At 41.5% G+C, this 16585-nt stretch overlaps 1 protein-coding gene across 1 annotated transcript in view; it reads left to right on the forward strand.

Moving 5' to 3' along the window:
* The first annotated feature begins 1964 nt into the window (after positions 1–1964).
* Positions 1965–16585, forward strand: part of LOC136157639 (KRAB domain-containing protein 5-like) — a 52870-nt gene continuing 38249 nt past the window's right edge. Inside the window, exons 1-2 of the mRNA XM_065919459.1 lie at positions 1965–2016; positions 2488–2701. Of these exons, the coding sequence (XP_065775531.1) occupies positions 2687–2701 (15 nt within the window). The 5' untranslated portion in view covers positions 1965–2016; positions 2488–2686. The remainder of the gene's footprint in view (positions 2017–2487; positions 2702–16585) is intronic.

A 16585-nucleotide genomic window follows, 5' to 3' on the forward strand; every position in this document is an offset into this window, starting at 1 on the left:
ATTACTTTTGTCGGGCTCCAAAATCACTGTGGATGGTTACTGTAGCCATGACATTAAAAGACACTTGCTCCTTGGTAGAAAAGCTATGAAAAGCCTAGACAGCATATTAAAAAGCAGAGACATCACTTTGCCAGAAGCTATGGTTTTTCTCCTGGTCATGTATGGTTGAAATAGTTAGACTATAAATAAGGCTGAGCACCAAAGAATTGATGCTTTCTAATTGTGGTGCTGGAGAAGACTTCTGAGAGTCCCTTGGACTGCAAGGACAGCAAACCAGTCAATCCTAAAGGAAATCATCCCTGAATATTCATTGGAAAGTCTCATCCTGAGGCTGAAGCTCCAACACTTTGGCCATCTGACAGTGAGCCAACTCACTGGAAAACAGTCTGATGCTAGTGTTGAGTAAAAGATGTTCAACTTGAGATTTGCAAGTTAAGTTTTATTTGGGACAAAATGTTTTCATTGTTTCCCCATCTATTTGCCATGAAGTGATGGGATTGGATGCCATGACTTTAGCTTTCTGAATGTTGAGTTTTAACCAACTTTTTCACTCTTCTCTTACAGTTTCATCAAGAGGCTCTATCATTCTTTATCGCTTTCTTCTTGCTGAAGCTGAAACTCCAACACTTCGGCCACCTTCTGCAAAGAAAGGATTCACTGGAAAAGACCCTGATGCTGGGCAAGATTGAAGGTAGGATGAGATGTTTCGATGGCATCACCAAGTCGATGGACATGAGCTTGAGAAACCTCTGGGAGTTGGTGATGGACAGCGAAGCCTGGCATGCTGCAGTCCATGGGTTGCAAACAGTGGGACACGACTGAGCGACTGGACTGAACTGGGGCAAAATGAGGACTGCCGCCTGGGAGGGAGAACTTCAGATAGTTGTGAGGGACTGCTCCAAAGTGGCAGTGGGGGAAGGTCAATGTATAAAGTTTTGGTGAAGGGGGAGTTCAATGCCATTGAGCACTCATTTTACAGAAGGTTTCTTGCTAATCATGAGGATCTGATATAACCATGAAAGGATTTAGTGCTTCTCTAGTCATGAGATGCAAGGATTTATATCATAAAATATGTTCCTCAGTCCAGTTCAGTCGCTCAGTCATGTCTGATTCTTTGCAACCCCATGAATCGCAGCACGCCAGGCTTCCCTGTCCATCACAAACTCCTGGAGTTTACTCAAACTCATGCCCATTGAGTCGGTGATGCCATCCAGCCATCTCATCCTCTGTCGTCCCCTTCTCCTCCTGCCCCCAATCCCTCCCAGCATCAGGGCCTTTTCCAATGAGTCAACTCTTCGCATGAGGTGGCACAGAATTGGAATTTCAGCTTTAGCATCAGTCCTTCCAATGAATACCCAGGACTGATCTCCTTTAGGATGGACTGCTTGGATCTCCTTGCAGTCCAAGGGACTCTCAAGAGTCTTCTCCAACACCACAGTTCAAAAGCATCAATTCTTCAGTGCTCAGCTTTCTTTACAGTCCAACTCTCACATCCATACACCTGTGTTAATTGTTGTTGCTGCTGAAGTGATTACGTTCTACTTTTCGTCACTGAGGAGACACCCATCTTCACACACTCACACAAAGGGCTTTTGAATTTTCCCTGTTTTTCAACTTGCTGAAAACATCTCGGCTTCCCATAGAGGCAGCTCTCAAAATTCTTCTCTTTTGCCTTAAGTTGTGTGAAACACTAACTTAGAAAAGGCAGGAAGCAACTCTGCTCCAGAGGAAGTCAAAGAGATTTAAAGGCATAAAAAGCAGAGAAAGGAAGCACAGCTGGACAGAAGGACCAACAGATCCAAAACGGACTGGGGAGGGGTGAAGGGAGGTAAGGCTCCGTCCCCACTGGCCCCGCCCCTACGTACCTGCGCTTCCGGCCTCGTCCCACCCTCCCCCCTTACGTCGCCTCTCGTTGGCCGCGGCAGCGCACTCACCTCTGTACCGGATTTTCCGCCCGCGCGTGCGCAGTATCCTGCAGACCCGGAGTTGCGTTTAAATGAGCGACAGAGAGTTCTGGTGAGTTTGTTTGTTAGTTTAAAACCCGGATGTCGTAGTCCCACGGCCTGTTGTCCTTCACACGTGGGTTTCCGGGGTCTCTGCGGACGTTCTAGGTACCGCCCCCATTTTCCCGTCCCCAGTGTGTCCTCGCATCGCCCTGAGAAGGTCTGAGGTCCGTTAGCTTACTGCCGGGTCCCTGGGGCCCACGTCCGCTTCCTGTTAGCATCGTTCTAGGGTCTAAGTCCGTCTCTGGCAGTTCTGCCTTCTAACTTGTAGAGACCGCTGCTTAAAGTCCTGCATTGCCCAACCCCTAGGTCCCTGATCCACGAAGAGGTGAAGGAGGCTCTATTCTGTATGGAGTTTGGTCAGGGTCTCGCCTAAGGTTTGAAGGGGAGGGTCAGTCTAGAACGCCTGGTTTTCACAGGAAGGGCCGCAAGTTCTGAAGAAAAGAATACAACTAAAAACACCTCGTTTGATTCTGTGTTCCAGAATCCCTGCTGTGTCAGTGGCCGTGGAGGATTGTGATTTATACCTGTTGAGATCCTCCCTCTGTGTGGGGCTGTGTTGCAGGGAGCTCGCTGTGGTTTTCTAAGTATTGAACAGCCTAGTTACAACACTCGGGTCACTTCCCAAGACTGATCTTACCTGAGAAGGAAGACCAGAGGAGAAGGAAAACAAGGAGTCAGAGATGACTCGTTCCCAGGTAAGAGGCATAGTCCGTGTTTGTTCTGTCTCTCTTTCCTGAAATGCTGTTTTTTGGACTTGATAAGCTCCTTGACTTCTGAACGGGTTTGTTTGACCCTACCCATAGTCATCATCCCAAGGGACCCATTGCCCTCCTAGCATATCGGTGCGACAGAAGACAGAGTATTGCAGGCAGAGAAGCTCACTCAAGCTTTTAAGTCCCGAGTTTTTATTGGGCTTTAGCTACATAGGTGGGATTGATAACATCTCCAGCATTCTCCCCTCCTTAGAGGTTGGGCTAATCAGCCCACTTGGCTCAAAGCCCCAAATCTCTAGTCACTTCGTTGGTCTTTGTGAAATGCCCAGCCTCACAACCTGAGTCATCTCATTATTAAACTAGGAGCCGACCGTAGGTCATGTTGTTAGCATAAATTATCAGGGCCCACGGAGAGTAATAAAGCTACTTCAGTCACTAAGGAAATTCCGAGAGAGAAAAAAAAAAAAAAAGTTAAATTCCAAGCGTAGTTAACAAACTTCCAGAACCTGGGAACCAAAGCCTGCCAAATTCTTTTTGTTGTTGTTGTTTTGTTTTGGTATTTATTTAGTTTTGGCTATACTGGGATTTTTCTGATGGTCTTGGACTTTCTCTGTTGTGATTAGGAGGGGCCACTATCTTCTTGTGGAGCTCTGGCTCTAAGGCACGCGTTCAGTCGTTGTATTAATCCCTGGCAGGCTCTGGAGGATATGGGCTTCAGCAGTTGTGGCACACTAGCTTAGTTGCTCCGAGGCTTGTGGGATCTTCCCTGACCAGGGATGGAACCTGTGTCCTCTGCATTGACAGGGAAAGTTCTCACTAGTGGACCATCAGGCAAGCCCCTAAATTCTTTATTACACAACGCTGAAACCTAAATCTTTCCTTTATGCCCTTTGACTTTTTTTCCACCTCTGATTTTTGTTGTTACTTTGGAATACCTCACCTGTTGCAATATTAAAAAATATTTTGCTGTGTTTACATTCTATTTTATTGTTCAAAATAATGTCTCTACTTCTCTCTTTAGGTGAGCTTCTTTGGCTACATTGTAACTACTTTGCTTCATTTATTTTGAAGTTTTACTAGTCTATACAGTTATAACTTCATCTGTAATTTGGCAGAATTACAGATTTACAGATTGTAATTACAGAAATCTGTAATTTCCCTCTATTTATGTTTTTTTTCATTTTTAAATTCAAAATTATCTTGGCTCTCCTAGATACAGCTGAGCCTTATACTTGAAATATCCATGTTTGTTTTGAGTTTCAATTGTTCTGAATTTGGAGTCACTGAAGTCTTTATGTCACCACATCTTCCAAGTAAAACTTGTGATATTCAGACTTGATGTGCTTCAGTAAAGGTTTACAGTTTCTTCACATAGGTCTGGAAATGTGTTCTACATAGGTGTCATGGTATATTTGCTAATAAAATGTAGACTATTTCTCATATTGTGTTTTTGATCATTCTTACTAAAGAGAAAAATTTGTTTTCAGTGAACACGGGTGACTCAATGGTAAAGAATCCGCCTGCCAATGCAGGAGAACTGGGTTTGATCCCCGGGTTAGGAAGGTGTCCTGGAGAAGGAAATGGCAACCCCCTCCAGTATTCTTGCCTGGGAAATCCCATGAACAGAGGAGTCTGGATGGCTACAGTCCATGGGGTCGCAAAGTGTTAGATGTGATACATGTCACTTAACATGCATTCATGCACAATTTGTAAATGCTTGTTTTACCATAAATTCTAAAATACATGAGTTTTTTTTTTTTTTTTTTTTAAAGAAAGGCGAATTAAAAATGTTTCTTCCAAAAGATCTGTTACTTATGGAAGCTTGCTTTTACCTGAAGTGTGTTTATGTGTGCATCTGTGTGTGCAGGCAGAAACCTAGGGCTTACTTAAAAGCCATCATCAGCTCATGAATATTTTCATTGATTCTAACCTTTGAAAACTGTTCTTACATATTTTCCATGTCCTTCAATTGTTTCATTTTAGTGAAATGAATATATAGTTCCATTTTAATATATGTATGCATGGAAATGTTCATATGATTTGGTCAGTTATTTTTCTTGTATTCTTTACAGTTAGAGAAACTTCTGTGAACTTTCTTTAGAGTTGTCCCTATGTATTCATCTGTGTATTATTAAAGTTTAGAGTACATAGAGTGAAGTAAATTTAAGCTGTTTAAGGTATGTTTGCTACATATTTGCAAAAAGGTGGAACAGCAACATAATTGGAAGACTCTGTCAAAACTCTGAGAAAGATAAATAGTATATCCTAAATAGTTAAAATGATTGTTGCTACTGAGGATGCTATCATATTTGAACTGTAAAATGTGTAAAACACTTGAAGTTCAAAAGTAAGCATGAATGCTTACCTGACTGTTGTATTTGGTAACTATTCAAAATGGTCATTCATGGAGCAGAATTTTGAACACCACTAGTGAAAAGAAGCTTGTTAACAATACTAAGAGAAAAGTTAAGCTTGCTAAAAGAAATGGCACATTTGTCCCACTCAATAACTCTTGGGTCAGAGTATGCTTTTCAGAAATATTTCCTGTTTCCTTGACAGACAGTTCATCGTGTGTCATACAAATACAACACTCAAAAGTAAATATGCCAATATTGTTCTTATTATTTTATCATCTCTTTTCCAGATCAGAATAGTTTCTGAAGTGGTTTGTGGGTCATTTCTCATCTTTTTTTGGCTTAGGATTACGGTAGAAAATATTGCTGTGTAAAAGTCATATTATGCTCTAACACCAGTTCAGTCCTGCTCCCAGGACTGAGATAATGAGATGAATCGCATGCATGGAGTTCTTTCAGTAAACTCTTTCCCTTCAGTAAATCTGCCTAGTCAGGACCATCCCTCTTGAGACACGGGTTTTCTTCTGACCTTATGACCAATGTTAATTCCTTGTTTCCTTGGTAATGGTTACTATATGTTTGGTTTTCTGATCTTTATTATTGTCAAAGAAATTCCTTAACAGCCTGTATATGCTCACATAACGATCATTAAAGCACCCTTGTTCCATCAGAGCTTGGGTCCCTGTGTCTTTCTTTCTTTCTCTCGCTCTCTCTCACTCTCTCTCCCTCTCAGTCTAATTCTCTGGAGCATGGAAACCTGCCGAGCTAACTTTCTCACCCAGGCTTTCAAGACTTCCTCGAGAGGATGCCCTGTGCCTTCGTGAGTGGTACAAGCCCTGTGTCAAGGGCTTTATAGGTTCTCTGCGTAAACCAGGGACTATCAGCCTCTTTCTGTCTTTTGCTTTCTTATTGTCGACTCTGGACCACCCGGTTCAGGGCCATTAAAGGACTGCAACGTTAGGCTCCAGATCAGGGAAGTCATATATGAAGTGAAATTTGCTTACAACACATTTTTAAAATATTTACTTTTTTGGCTACACTGGGTCTTCTTGAGGCAGGTAGGATCTTCAGTCATCCTTGTAATTTTCGGGTTCTTTGGTTGTGACATGTAGACTCAGCTATAGCACGTGAGATCTAGTTTGCTGATCAGGGAAAGAACCAGAGCTCTGTGCATTGGGAGCTCAGGATCTTAGCCACTGGATCATCACAAAGTTCCTGAACTAACATTTTTTTTAATGATAGATTCAGGTCATAGTTTCCATATAGTGCCAAAATACCCATGCAGTGATAATGCATTCCTCCATGTACTTCTTACCCCATGACTCATGTTCACTGCTTTAGGTGTTTATGTGAGATTCCCGTGCTATGAATTTTTTTTTTTCCATTTGACTTGAACAAGTGTCTTGTAAAGAATAAGTGAGGGATGTGCCTAAACTCTCACAATTAATGGCATAACTCCATGTCTTCTTACTTTCTTTCTGCTTTGAAAGATGAACACTCAGGTGTGTTTAGCAGAGATGCTGGGTGTTGGGAGTGGGGGTTTTCATCCCAAGCCCAGGTCTGATCTTTTCCAGTACTCTCCATGCTCACATCACAGAGTCTCATCACAGTTTTGTATTTTCCAAAATGTTTACAAGAATCTAATTAGTCCTAATCTATGCTCAACTGTATTAAAATTAACATACAGTTTAGTGCAAATCAAGAGTATCATCCTCTCACATTATATACATTTTAATCCATTCAAAATTACCTGAGTTTAGTGACATGAAAAATTTTCTCTCTTCCTCCTAATGAGCATATATCCCCATTTGAGTGTATGTCTGTACTCAGTGGAGATGAGTTTGAGTAGGCTCCTAGAGTGGGTGATGGACAGGGAGGCCTGGTGTGCTGTGGGCCATGGGATCGCAAAGAGTCGGACCTGACTGAGCAACTGAACTGGACTGTATGTATGAATATATTAACATGACTTGATCAATTTTTTCTTCTTCTTTTCTTTTTGCTTTGTTTTTTTAAGAACTTCTGGGGAAGGGAATGACTACCCATTGCAGTATCCCTGCTTAGGGATTTCTTGTACAGAGGAATCTGGCCAGTTAGAGTCCATGGGGTCACAGAGAATGAGACAGGACTGAGTGACTAAACCTTTTCTTGTCTTTAGTATTCTTTACAGTTACAGAAAATTCTATCAACTTTTTTCAGTGTTGTCTCTGTGAATCTCTCTGTGTTTTATTAGCTAAAGTCTAAAGTACATAAACTAAAGTGAAATTTAAGTTCTGCTATTTAATGGCTGTTTGTTAAAATATGTGCCAAAAGGTACAAGAGCAACTTTACTGATTTTTAGTTATTTCTCTTGTCCTTTCAAGACTCTGATAAAAACCATCAGAAAGATATTGAATATATACTAAATAGCTAAAATGATTCTTTCTGCCAAGGTTCTGGTTACCCCAAGAGTGAAGAGCAGATAAAACCAAGGAGGGTCTTAGAATGCAGAAACTAAAAAACCAGACCCTTATTGTCTCATGTCTGGAAATTCTCTTCCAACTCGCACCCAGACCATGACATTTTTGGTGGCTTGTCTGGGGACTTAGAGTCTCTTCCCCGCCTCCTCGCTTCTCCTTCCTCATAGGGACCCTCTGCCAACAGCAAGTGCTGTGGCAGCAACTGAGGCACTCTGGCCAGGGTTACCCTCTGGTGTGTTGTAAAGGCCTCACTGCCCACTGCACCCCAAGTAGCTGCCGCTTGAATGGGTGAGGGTCTCTCCTTTGCCTTTCTTGCAAGTGAGGCCTATGCCAACCAATACTGTGTGGGCGCAGGTCAGACACATAAAAGCCATTAGCGCGCCTGCCCCAGAAAGACTCCCATGTGAGGATGGGGGGACAGAGAACGGATCAGGCCACAAGGGCATCCGCCCCCAGCAAGACAACTTCCGTCCACCATGTCAGGCGCATAGTGGTTGAAGCAAAACAGAGACCATCGTCCCCGGCCACCGCCTCCTGGATGTATTGCAAGGCGGATTCCTCAGGCTTCTTCCCCGTCACTGTCACTTCTCTCCCTTCTGGTCTGGATTGGTTTACGGGAGCCTGGGTGTTGTCTCTGAGCCATCCCAAGCGTGCCTTCCCCGTTTCAGGGAATCACCAAACGGTGAGTCTCCTGGCTGCTCCCGGGCATCTCTGTCTTTCTCTGCCCGTGTCGCCTGGTGGCCTCGCTGCAGGGCTCTCTCAGGTCCCGTCTCTCTGTTGGACGCGACTGCTGGGCCGCGCGGCCATTTTGTGCGTCAGTCGCAGGGAGAGACGACGGGGGAAAAGGGCCGCCTTCCTGTCAGCCAGTGACGCGGTTCGCCCCTTCTGTGGTAGGTGGGCTAAGAGCGGGTTCTCTCTCATCCCAGGACGCTCTCTCATACTCAACCCTTGGCTCCATTCTCAGAAACTGGGAAATGTTGACCCTCCAAAAGGCCTGGCTCCTACACAAACAGGGGTCCCCCCAGAAATGGCCTCTGAGTGGCACACCAGGTTTTGCCAAAGGACGGGAAAGGACTCAAATTTCCTTCTGTTCTGTTGCCTGCCTGTCTCCTGTGCCCCTCTGTCTCTCTCCCACAGATATCCTAGATGACCCCTACTCGACCTTTCAAATCCACATGATCTCTCGGAAAAGATTCTGAGATTCCTTTTGGTCCAGGTCTTTCTCCTATATTCCAAAGCCTGAAGGATCAAAAACTGTCCTATCATTCTAAAGAATCCCCTTCGAAGGAAGCTTATCTCTCAGGTGGAGAGGGGAGCAAACTTCCCCCACTCCTGAACATCCCAAAGAACTCCCTTCTGACTACTCCTGTTTCTCAGGGCTGGGAAGGACCAAGCTTCACCCACTCCTGCAAATTCCCTTAACCCTTCAGATTCTCCTCATGGGACAAAGACCTCAGTTCCCACCAGAGGGACAGTCCAAAATTTTTATCAGCTGAGCTGCCCCTGATATCAGAGTCAATTTGAGCATTATTTGGTCTATATTTTAGCTAGAAAACTAAGACTACAGAAACAAATAATGGCTTTTTGACACAGGATGACCCTGACATTCTTTAGACTCTAGAGAAAACTGGTTAAAATGAAATTTTCTTTCCCTTGGAAACTACAAAATCGTTTCTTTTTGCATATGCATTTAAAACCAACTAGCTTGTTAAAAGGCCTGCCTAGGGAAAAGGTTGAAGTTAACCCTTTCCTAGTCCTTGAAATATACTCCCCACTTTGCCTGAGACCTCACTCAGCCTTGGACAAATCAGAACATCAGGCCAAACAAACAAACAAACAAACAAAAAAGGGTCAATGAGATGTTTTAACTCTCAGGCAGGAAACTATGAGGTCTCTGTCTGTCTGTCTGTTTGGATTTACGTATGTCTCAGTGTGTGCTCTTTTTTTAATTTTCATAATATTGCTGAAGTTGTAAATGAGTTCTAATTTAATTAGCCTAAAGAAAAGTAAGCGCTTACAAATCAGACAGTTTTAACTGCAAGAGAAATTAACCTAAATGAATTTCAGATGCATGTGAACTGGGAAATATTCAATATTAAATACTGAGTATTAATGTTTGTTTGCTAATCTAATGTAGATATGTCTAAGACTCATTAAGCACAGTGTTTTCATTGTGCCTAGGTTTATTATAAGTTAAATGTTGTTATATTTTTATATCTGTTACAAGTTTGTCAACAAGGAAAGTATCTCTAGGAAAGGAAAAAAAAAAACTTCAAAGAAAATGTAAAAGAGATATGAGCTTTCAGAGAAACTCTTAAGAATAATTATACTTTAGAAATGTCTGTCTAAAACATCCTCTAGATTGTGGTAACCTGAATTTCTAGGACTGTGCTAAACTAAGTGATGGAAGTTTATTGAATATCTAGGTCATTTCCAAATAAAAGAAGATTCTGAAACATTCATTCCTAAGGACTAACTTCCTCTTACAGAGAAACTAGAGATTTTGGACTATTCATGAATAATGCTTGATGCCATCCTGAGATGTTCTCTAGAACTTTTTTTTTTTTTTTTTTTTTTTTAGAAATTATCACTGGTATTTATGTTCACCAATGTACAGAATGCTCAAGTTCTTGGTTGCTTAAGGATAGTAGGATGTATATTTTCAGTAAAGAAGGTATGAGGAATGAAATTACATTTTATGAAGGGAAAAGCAAGTAGGTCTGACTTACAGGTGGCTGTTTCAGGGTGGGAGAACAAACTAATGGGCACAGAAAGTGATAAGAAGGTTTCATGGAAAGTGGACCCCAAGGGAAGAGTTTTGTTCATAAATACGTTTTCTTGAGATGTTGAGCTGCCTTTGATGATGGATTTTAAGTTCCTTTACTTCTGAAGTGATCTGCTCTATGTTTACCTTTGAAATCTTCTTTGTTACTTTGGCTATGTGAATATAATATTTCCGAGTGATCTATATGATTTTATCTGACTTGAGTTTTATACCCCTTTTGATATTGATCAACAAAACTTCCTAAATAACTTGACTTCTTGCTGACTTTGGAATTCTTCAGAGGGCCCCTGAGACATCCCAGGGAGCTATTAAACTACCTGCGTTCATTGGACATGTTAAATTATATGGGAAGTACTGTTGAAGGGGTGATAAATCTTCTCAGATTATACTATATGGTGGATGTTACTAATATAGATATCCTAAACTTATGTGGAGTTCATATAGATCTGATATGCCCTAATAAAATGTGGTCAACTATAATTCTAGTTATCCTGTTAAAGTGTTACAAGTCATAGCAATGACCAAGCTACATTGTCAGTTGCAGTTTAATCAGATTTAAACATGCCTTTGGTGGTTTCACTCTGATGCCTTTGTAAGAATAGTGCTACTTCATGATTTATGGAAAATATTTTTTATGGTTAACCGATGAACAAGTTTTGTTTGCTATCTGGTAAGCTGGTACCAGACTGGAATTTAGTCTTCTCTCTATGCTAATAGAACAGAGTTTTCTTAGAATGCAGCTTTCAAGAAGACATTATGAATTTCTTTGCCTTTAAGTGATTTATATTCATTTTAAAAATCTTTTGTTACTTTGGTAAAGTAAATAAGCATTACTTAAGATTATGGTACATGTAGACAAAGCTCATTCTTCTTGTAAAAAAATAACCCCTCATGGTTATGCTTTTGCCATCCTGATGTCCTTAAAACATGGCCATAGCCTGCTCCTGAATCGCAGAATTAAAAATGGGTGAACAATAGATGTAAATCAAAGAGTCAGTGCTATGGGAAATCCAAGATGGCTGCCTGGCTTCTCCCAGTTCCCTGACAAGTCTCACTTTTATTTGATGTGTTAAAGCCTTCCCTGGCTACAGGGTTAATGCCCTCATAAAGAAAAAAAATTGTTTCACTGAATATTAAATTTTGTTCATTGTTAAACTAAGTTTCTAGTTTTGTTAATTAAAGTCTAGTGTTTACTAAGACTCACTTCTGAGATAGTTTCTTGTTATGTTATATTTCTTAAAGATTTAATTAAATTGTTAAAAAGGATACTATAAGTTTTTTCTAAAGCTAATCTCAGTAAACAATTTTCAGATAAAGATTAGATGCTCCGTGATATACAACCATGAGATACAACCAGTCAGATGACCTGGGGTATACTGCTCTACCTAATGAAAGTTCTTGATTTACCATTCTTACTTATGACCTGACTACTAACTGCTAGCTATAGCTATATTTTCTATGTTGCTTCTTTCAGAAGATGGTTTCTTAGGTTATTAAATCTGTGACTGAGCCTGTGATAAAATGTTGATATGCAGTTCCATATGCTATTAATTGTTGTAATAATGTAACTCTAGATATGGGAAGAAGGAACAAGAGGGAATATTCTCTGGGACCAAGAGGCTAGTAAGACAAGTATGATCCAAAGACTTTTGCTACTCACAAGGCCTGCTCTAGAAACAGCACATTGAGTGGCCTATCAGTGGAACCTTCCCTAGGCCTGGGAATGAGCCTTCCCAGTGCTGTGGGACACAATGGCCAAGAAATGCCCCCAAAGCATGGTCAAATATGTGGCTACAAAGGGACCCTGCTGACTGGACTCTGCCAGCTGTCTCTACAAAGATGACATCATGACCACTGCAAGTTCCTGACTTTCAACATCCCACAAAAGGAGTTCAGAGTAGAGATCAGAAATAAGGCACTCTGTGCTCTGGGAAAAACCCAGAAGAACTGGCCTTCTGATAGTCAGATACTTTCAGGTAAAGATTTTATGAGCACAAATTCTTGCTTCTTCTTGTGCCTAGAGCAACACTAGCGTCACGAACCAATGTCCAGTCCTGGTTCTCCTGGCTAACCTATGAGCAACTCTTCTACTTTTTTTCATCTTTGGGTCATGTACCCTTAACTTTAGTATTTTTTTTTTTAAATAAAGTTTTATTAAAGTATAAAGGAGATAGAGAAAGCTTCTGACATAGGCATCAGAAGGGGGCAAAAGAGTACCCAACTTTCTTGTAAAGTTTGTTTCTTCTAAAATACCACAAATGTCCAAGTGGTCGTGCAAGAATATTCCCTGACCAACACCTAGACAATGTGGAAACAAGTCACCTTATCATTCCATGGACTCTCATTGCCTTCCATAAATGCACCCTGACAGAACAGGCAAAGGGAACTCAGATTCCCATGGCACCCCTGCTCAGCCTGAAGAAGCCAGAGCGGTCATCGCCCCTTTTTCCTTGAAACTGGAATCCCAAATGTGTGAGAAGGGAAATGGGTAGATAGTTAGACATGAACAGGGTATCAACAAGGGCCAAAGTATTGGCCCTAAAAATAAAGAGAGGGAGGTATGTGGTGACCCAGGGACAAAAGAGTAGATAAAACCAAGGAGGGTCTTGGAATGCAGGAATGGAAAAACAAGACCCCTTAGCATCTTTCCCTCCCCCACGTTGTAGCTGTTGATGGATTTCAGGTCCTTCTGAGCAGCATAAACTGTCTCCCCTCCTACCCCATAAGGAGAATGTATTTTTCTTACTCTGCCTCCCACCTAGTATATGTGCCTCATCCATTCAGCAAATGATCCACAAGACCCCTATCCCACTCTTTGTACCCTGGCTATGCAAGTGGACTGAGGACCCCTGATCAACATCCTTTCTCATCTGAACTGGCCTGCTGTTCTAACAGCGTCCCCCGTTCTAATAAACTTTATTTCCCTCTCATTTTGCCTCATGTCTGGAAATTCTTTTCCAACCCGAGCCCAGACCACAAGAAAGGTTACTATCCTATTCAGTTCAGTTCAGTTCAGTCGCTCAGGTGTGTCCGACTCTCTATGTCCCCATGAATCGCAGCACACCAGGCCTCCCTGTCCATGACCAACTCCCGGAGCTTACTCAAATTCATGTCCATCGAGTCGGTGATGCCATCCAGCTATCTCATCCCCTGTCATCCCCTTTTCCTCCTGCCCCCAGTCACTCCCAGCATCAGGGTCTTTTCCAATGAGTCAACTCTTAGCATGAGGTGGCCAAAGTATTGCAGCTTCAGCATCAGTCCTTCCAGTGAACACCCAGGACTGATCTCCTTTAGGATGGACTGCTTGGATCTCCTTACAATCCAAGGCACTCTCAAGAGTCTTCTCCAACACCACAGTTCAAAAGCATCAATTCTTCCGTGCTCAGTTTTCTTCACAGTTCAACTCTCATATCCATACATGACCACTGGAAAAACCATACGCTCTACTAGATGGACCTTTGTTGGCAAAGTAATGTCTCTGCTTTTTAATATGCTGTCTAGGTTGGTCATAGCTTTCCTTCCAAGGACTAAGCGTCTTTTAATTTACTATTCTATTCGACCTATTAAAATTTGTAAAACAATTAAAGTTCCAACTTAAGTATGAATTCTTACCTTACTATTCTATTTCCTTGCGGTTCAAAATCGTCATTCATCGAGCAGAATTTTCAACATTACTAACTCAAATAACCTTGCTAAAAATGTGGCACTTTGGGCCCACTTCAGAACTCTTGTCTCAGAATACACTTAAAAAAACAAAAAAAAATCCTGTTTCTTTGGTAAACAATGTATCCTATGTCACACGAGTAGAACACTGAAAAATAAATATGCTAATGTTTCCCAGATGGTTTTATAATTGCTTTTCCAGATGAGAGTAGTTTCTCTAATGCTTTGTGGATCATAACTCATCCTCTGTTCTTCACATTAGAAATTGGGTAGAAAAGATTACTGTGTAAAAAATATCTTTTGTAGCACCAGCCAAGGCACTACTTCACGACCAGGTCTCTGAACTTCCTGTTTTCATCTTGGGACACATTAGGAAGACTTCCCACAGCCACATGGCATCTGTACTTTGCATTTCAGGGATGGTTGACGTTCCGGGATGTGACCATAGATTTCACTCAAGAGGAGTGGGAGTGCCTGGACCTCGGTCAGCGGGAATTGTACAGGGACGTGTTGTTAGAGAATTACGGGAACCTGGCCTCCTTGGGTAAGGATAACTGCCTTCCAGAATCGCTTATCCACCCACTGGGTTTTTGTTCTGTCATTCCAAGAATGTTTTCTGGCATTTTCTGCTTCCCACAGTAGTTCCAGGTCTCTGCTTTCTAGGGGAAAATGAGTATTTGTGACTTTAGGAAGAAAAGTGATGATTCATGATGACTCATTATGCTGGTGATGTTTTTCTTCCTTGAGGTACTCTGCCTCCTTCATTCTAGGTGAGTGGTAATTGTGTAAGTTCTGTGGCATTAAATAGGTGCACGCTTTCTTAATTTCACATCGATACTACTTACATTTGCCTTAGTACTAGTTGACCAGAATGTCAGGATCTGATTGTTAGGTGTTTGTTACTATTGTATGATGGCTTTGAATAAAGTATTTCAGGAAATGTTTTCTAGGACAAAATGCGTTGTCGTCTCACCTGAATACAAACTGGATTCGATACTGATAAATCTCTAACAACACAAATTTTCCTTTCTCTGATCAACAGGGCTTGTCTCTAAACTGGACCTGGTCACCTTTCTGGAGCAACTGAAGGATCCAAGGAATATAAGGAGAAAGGAGACAACAGCCTTTTACCCAGGTAGTTATGAATGGATGGAGATGAAGACTCAGATGAGTGGTCCAAGGAGCTGCGAGGAATTCATCCTTCATCACATGGCTTTGGAAGATTCGCTTCAGTGGAAGTGGTTTTTGAAAACCTAGGTTTGTGTCTGCTAGTGTCATAGAAATGTATCACTTGCCTCATTCTGTCTCTTATATCATTCATGAATTTATCTCCAGTGATTACTTTTCTCCATCACACTGTGAACTAAAAGTCTCCTCTTGGCTTGTGACAAACTGCACTCATTAATTGCTCTTCAATTTCTTTGGGGCCCTAGAAAAACTCTGCCCATTTCTGAGTAACTGTATGACAGTCGTTTTCAAGTTTCCCTCTACCTCTGGACAGAAATGTGTAAGTGGAGTGGTAGACAAACTGCCAAACTTCTAGGAGTACTGGGTATGGGTTTTTATTCTCTGATTTATAATTTCTTATTCACTGGGAGCGACATATATGACCTTCTAAATAAATTTCAAATTCAAGTAATTTTTCACTGCAGAAAGCAAAACCTTGTGAAAATGAAAGAATGCACATCTCATGTTGACTTCAAAGTTTCTCTTTTACTTTTATGATCTCATATTAAATATCTTTAGTGTATTGATCTAATTCTAACTTGCTAAAATACCTTATTATATTCTTTTACCTCATAGAATTTTAAAATATATTGACATGAACTCTTAGCACATTTTCCACTATACTATTAATGGTTGATTCAAACTATGACAATTTTTAGGTTATATAAAGAAATCCTTATTAAAAGTTCTAATTGGAATATAGCTTTTTTCCAATTGTGTGCTCCTAAACAGCAAAGAGAACCAATTATACATATCAGTCAGTTCAGTTCCGTCACTCAGTCGAGTCTGAGTCTGCGATCCATGGTCTGCAGCAAGCCAGGCTTCCCTATCCATCACCAAGTCCCAGAGACTGCTCAAACTCTTGGCCATCGAGGTAGTGATGCCATCCAACCATCTCATCCTCTGTCGTCCCCTTGTCCTCTCATCTTCAGTCTTTCCCAGCATCAGGGTCTTTCTCAGTGGGTCAGTTCTTCATATCAGGTGGCCAAAGTATCGGAGTTTCAGCTTCACCGTGTTGTTCCAATGAATATCCAGGACTGATTTCCTTTAGGATGGAGCGGTGTGATCTTCCAGTTCAAGGGACTCTCAAGAGTCTTCTCCAACAACACAGTTCAAAAGCATCAATTTTTCGGCGCTCAGCTTTCTTCGTGGTCCAGATCTCACATCCATACATGACTACTAGAGAAACCATAGCTTTGACAACATGGACCATTTTCAAAAGTAATGTTTCTGCTTTTTAATATGCTCCCTAGGTTGGTCATAGCTTTTCTTCAAAGGAGCAAGCGTCGTTTATTTTCATGGCTGTAGTCACCATCTGCAGTGATTTTGGAACCCCCAAAATAAAGTCTGTCACTGTTAACATTGTTCCTCCCACTGTTTG

Source organism: Muntiacus reevesi, chromosome 2, assembly GCF_963930625.1.
Source record: "Muntiacus reevesi chromosome 2, mMunRee1.1, whole genome shotgun sequence".
NCBI classification, from domain to species: Eukaryota; Metazoa; Chordata; class Mammalia; order Artiodactyla; family Cervidae; genus Muntiacus; species Muntiacus reevesi.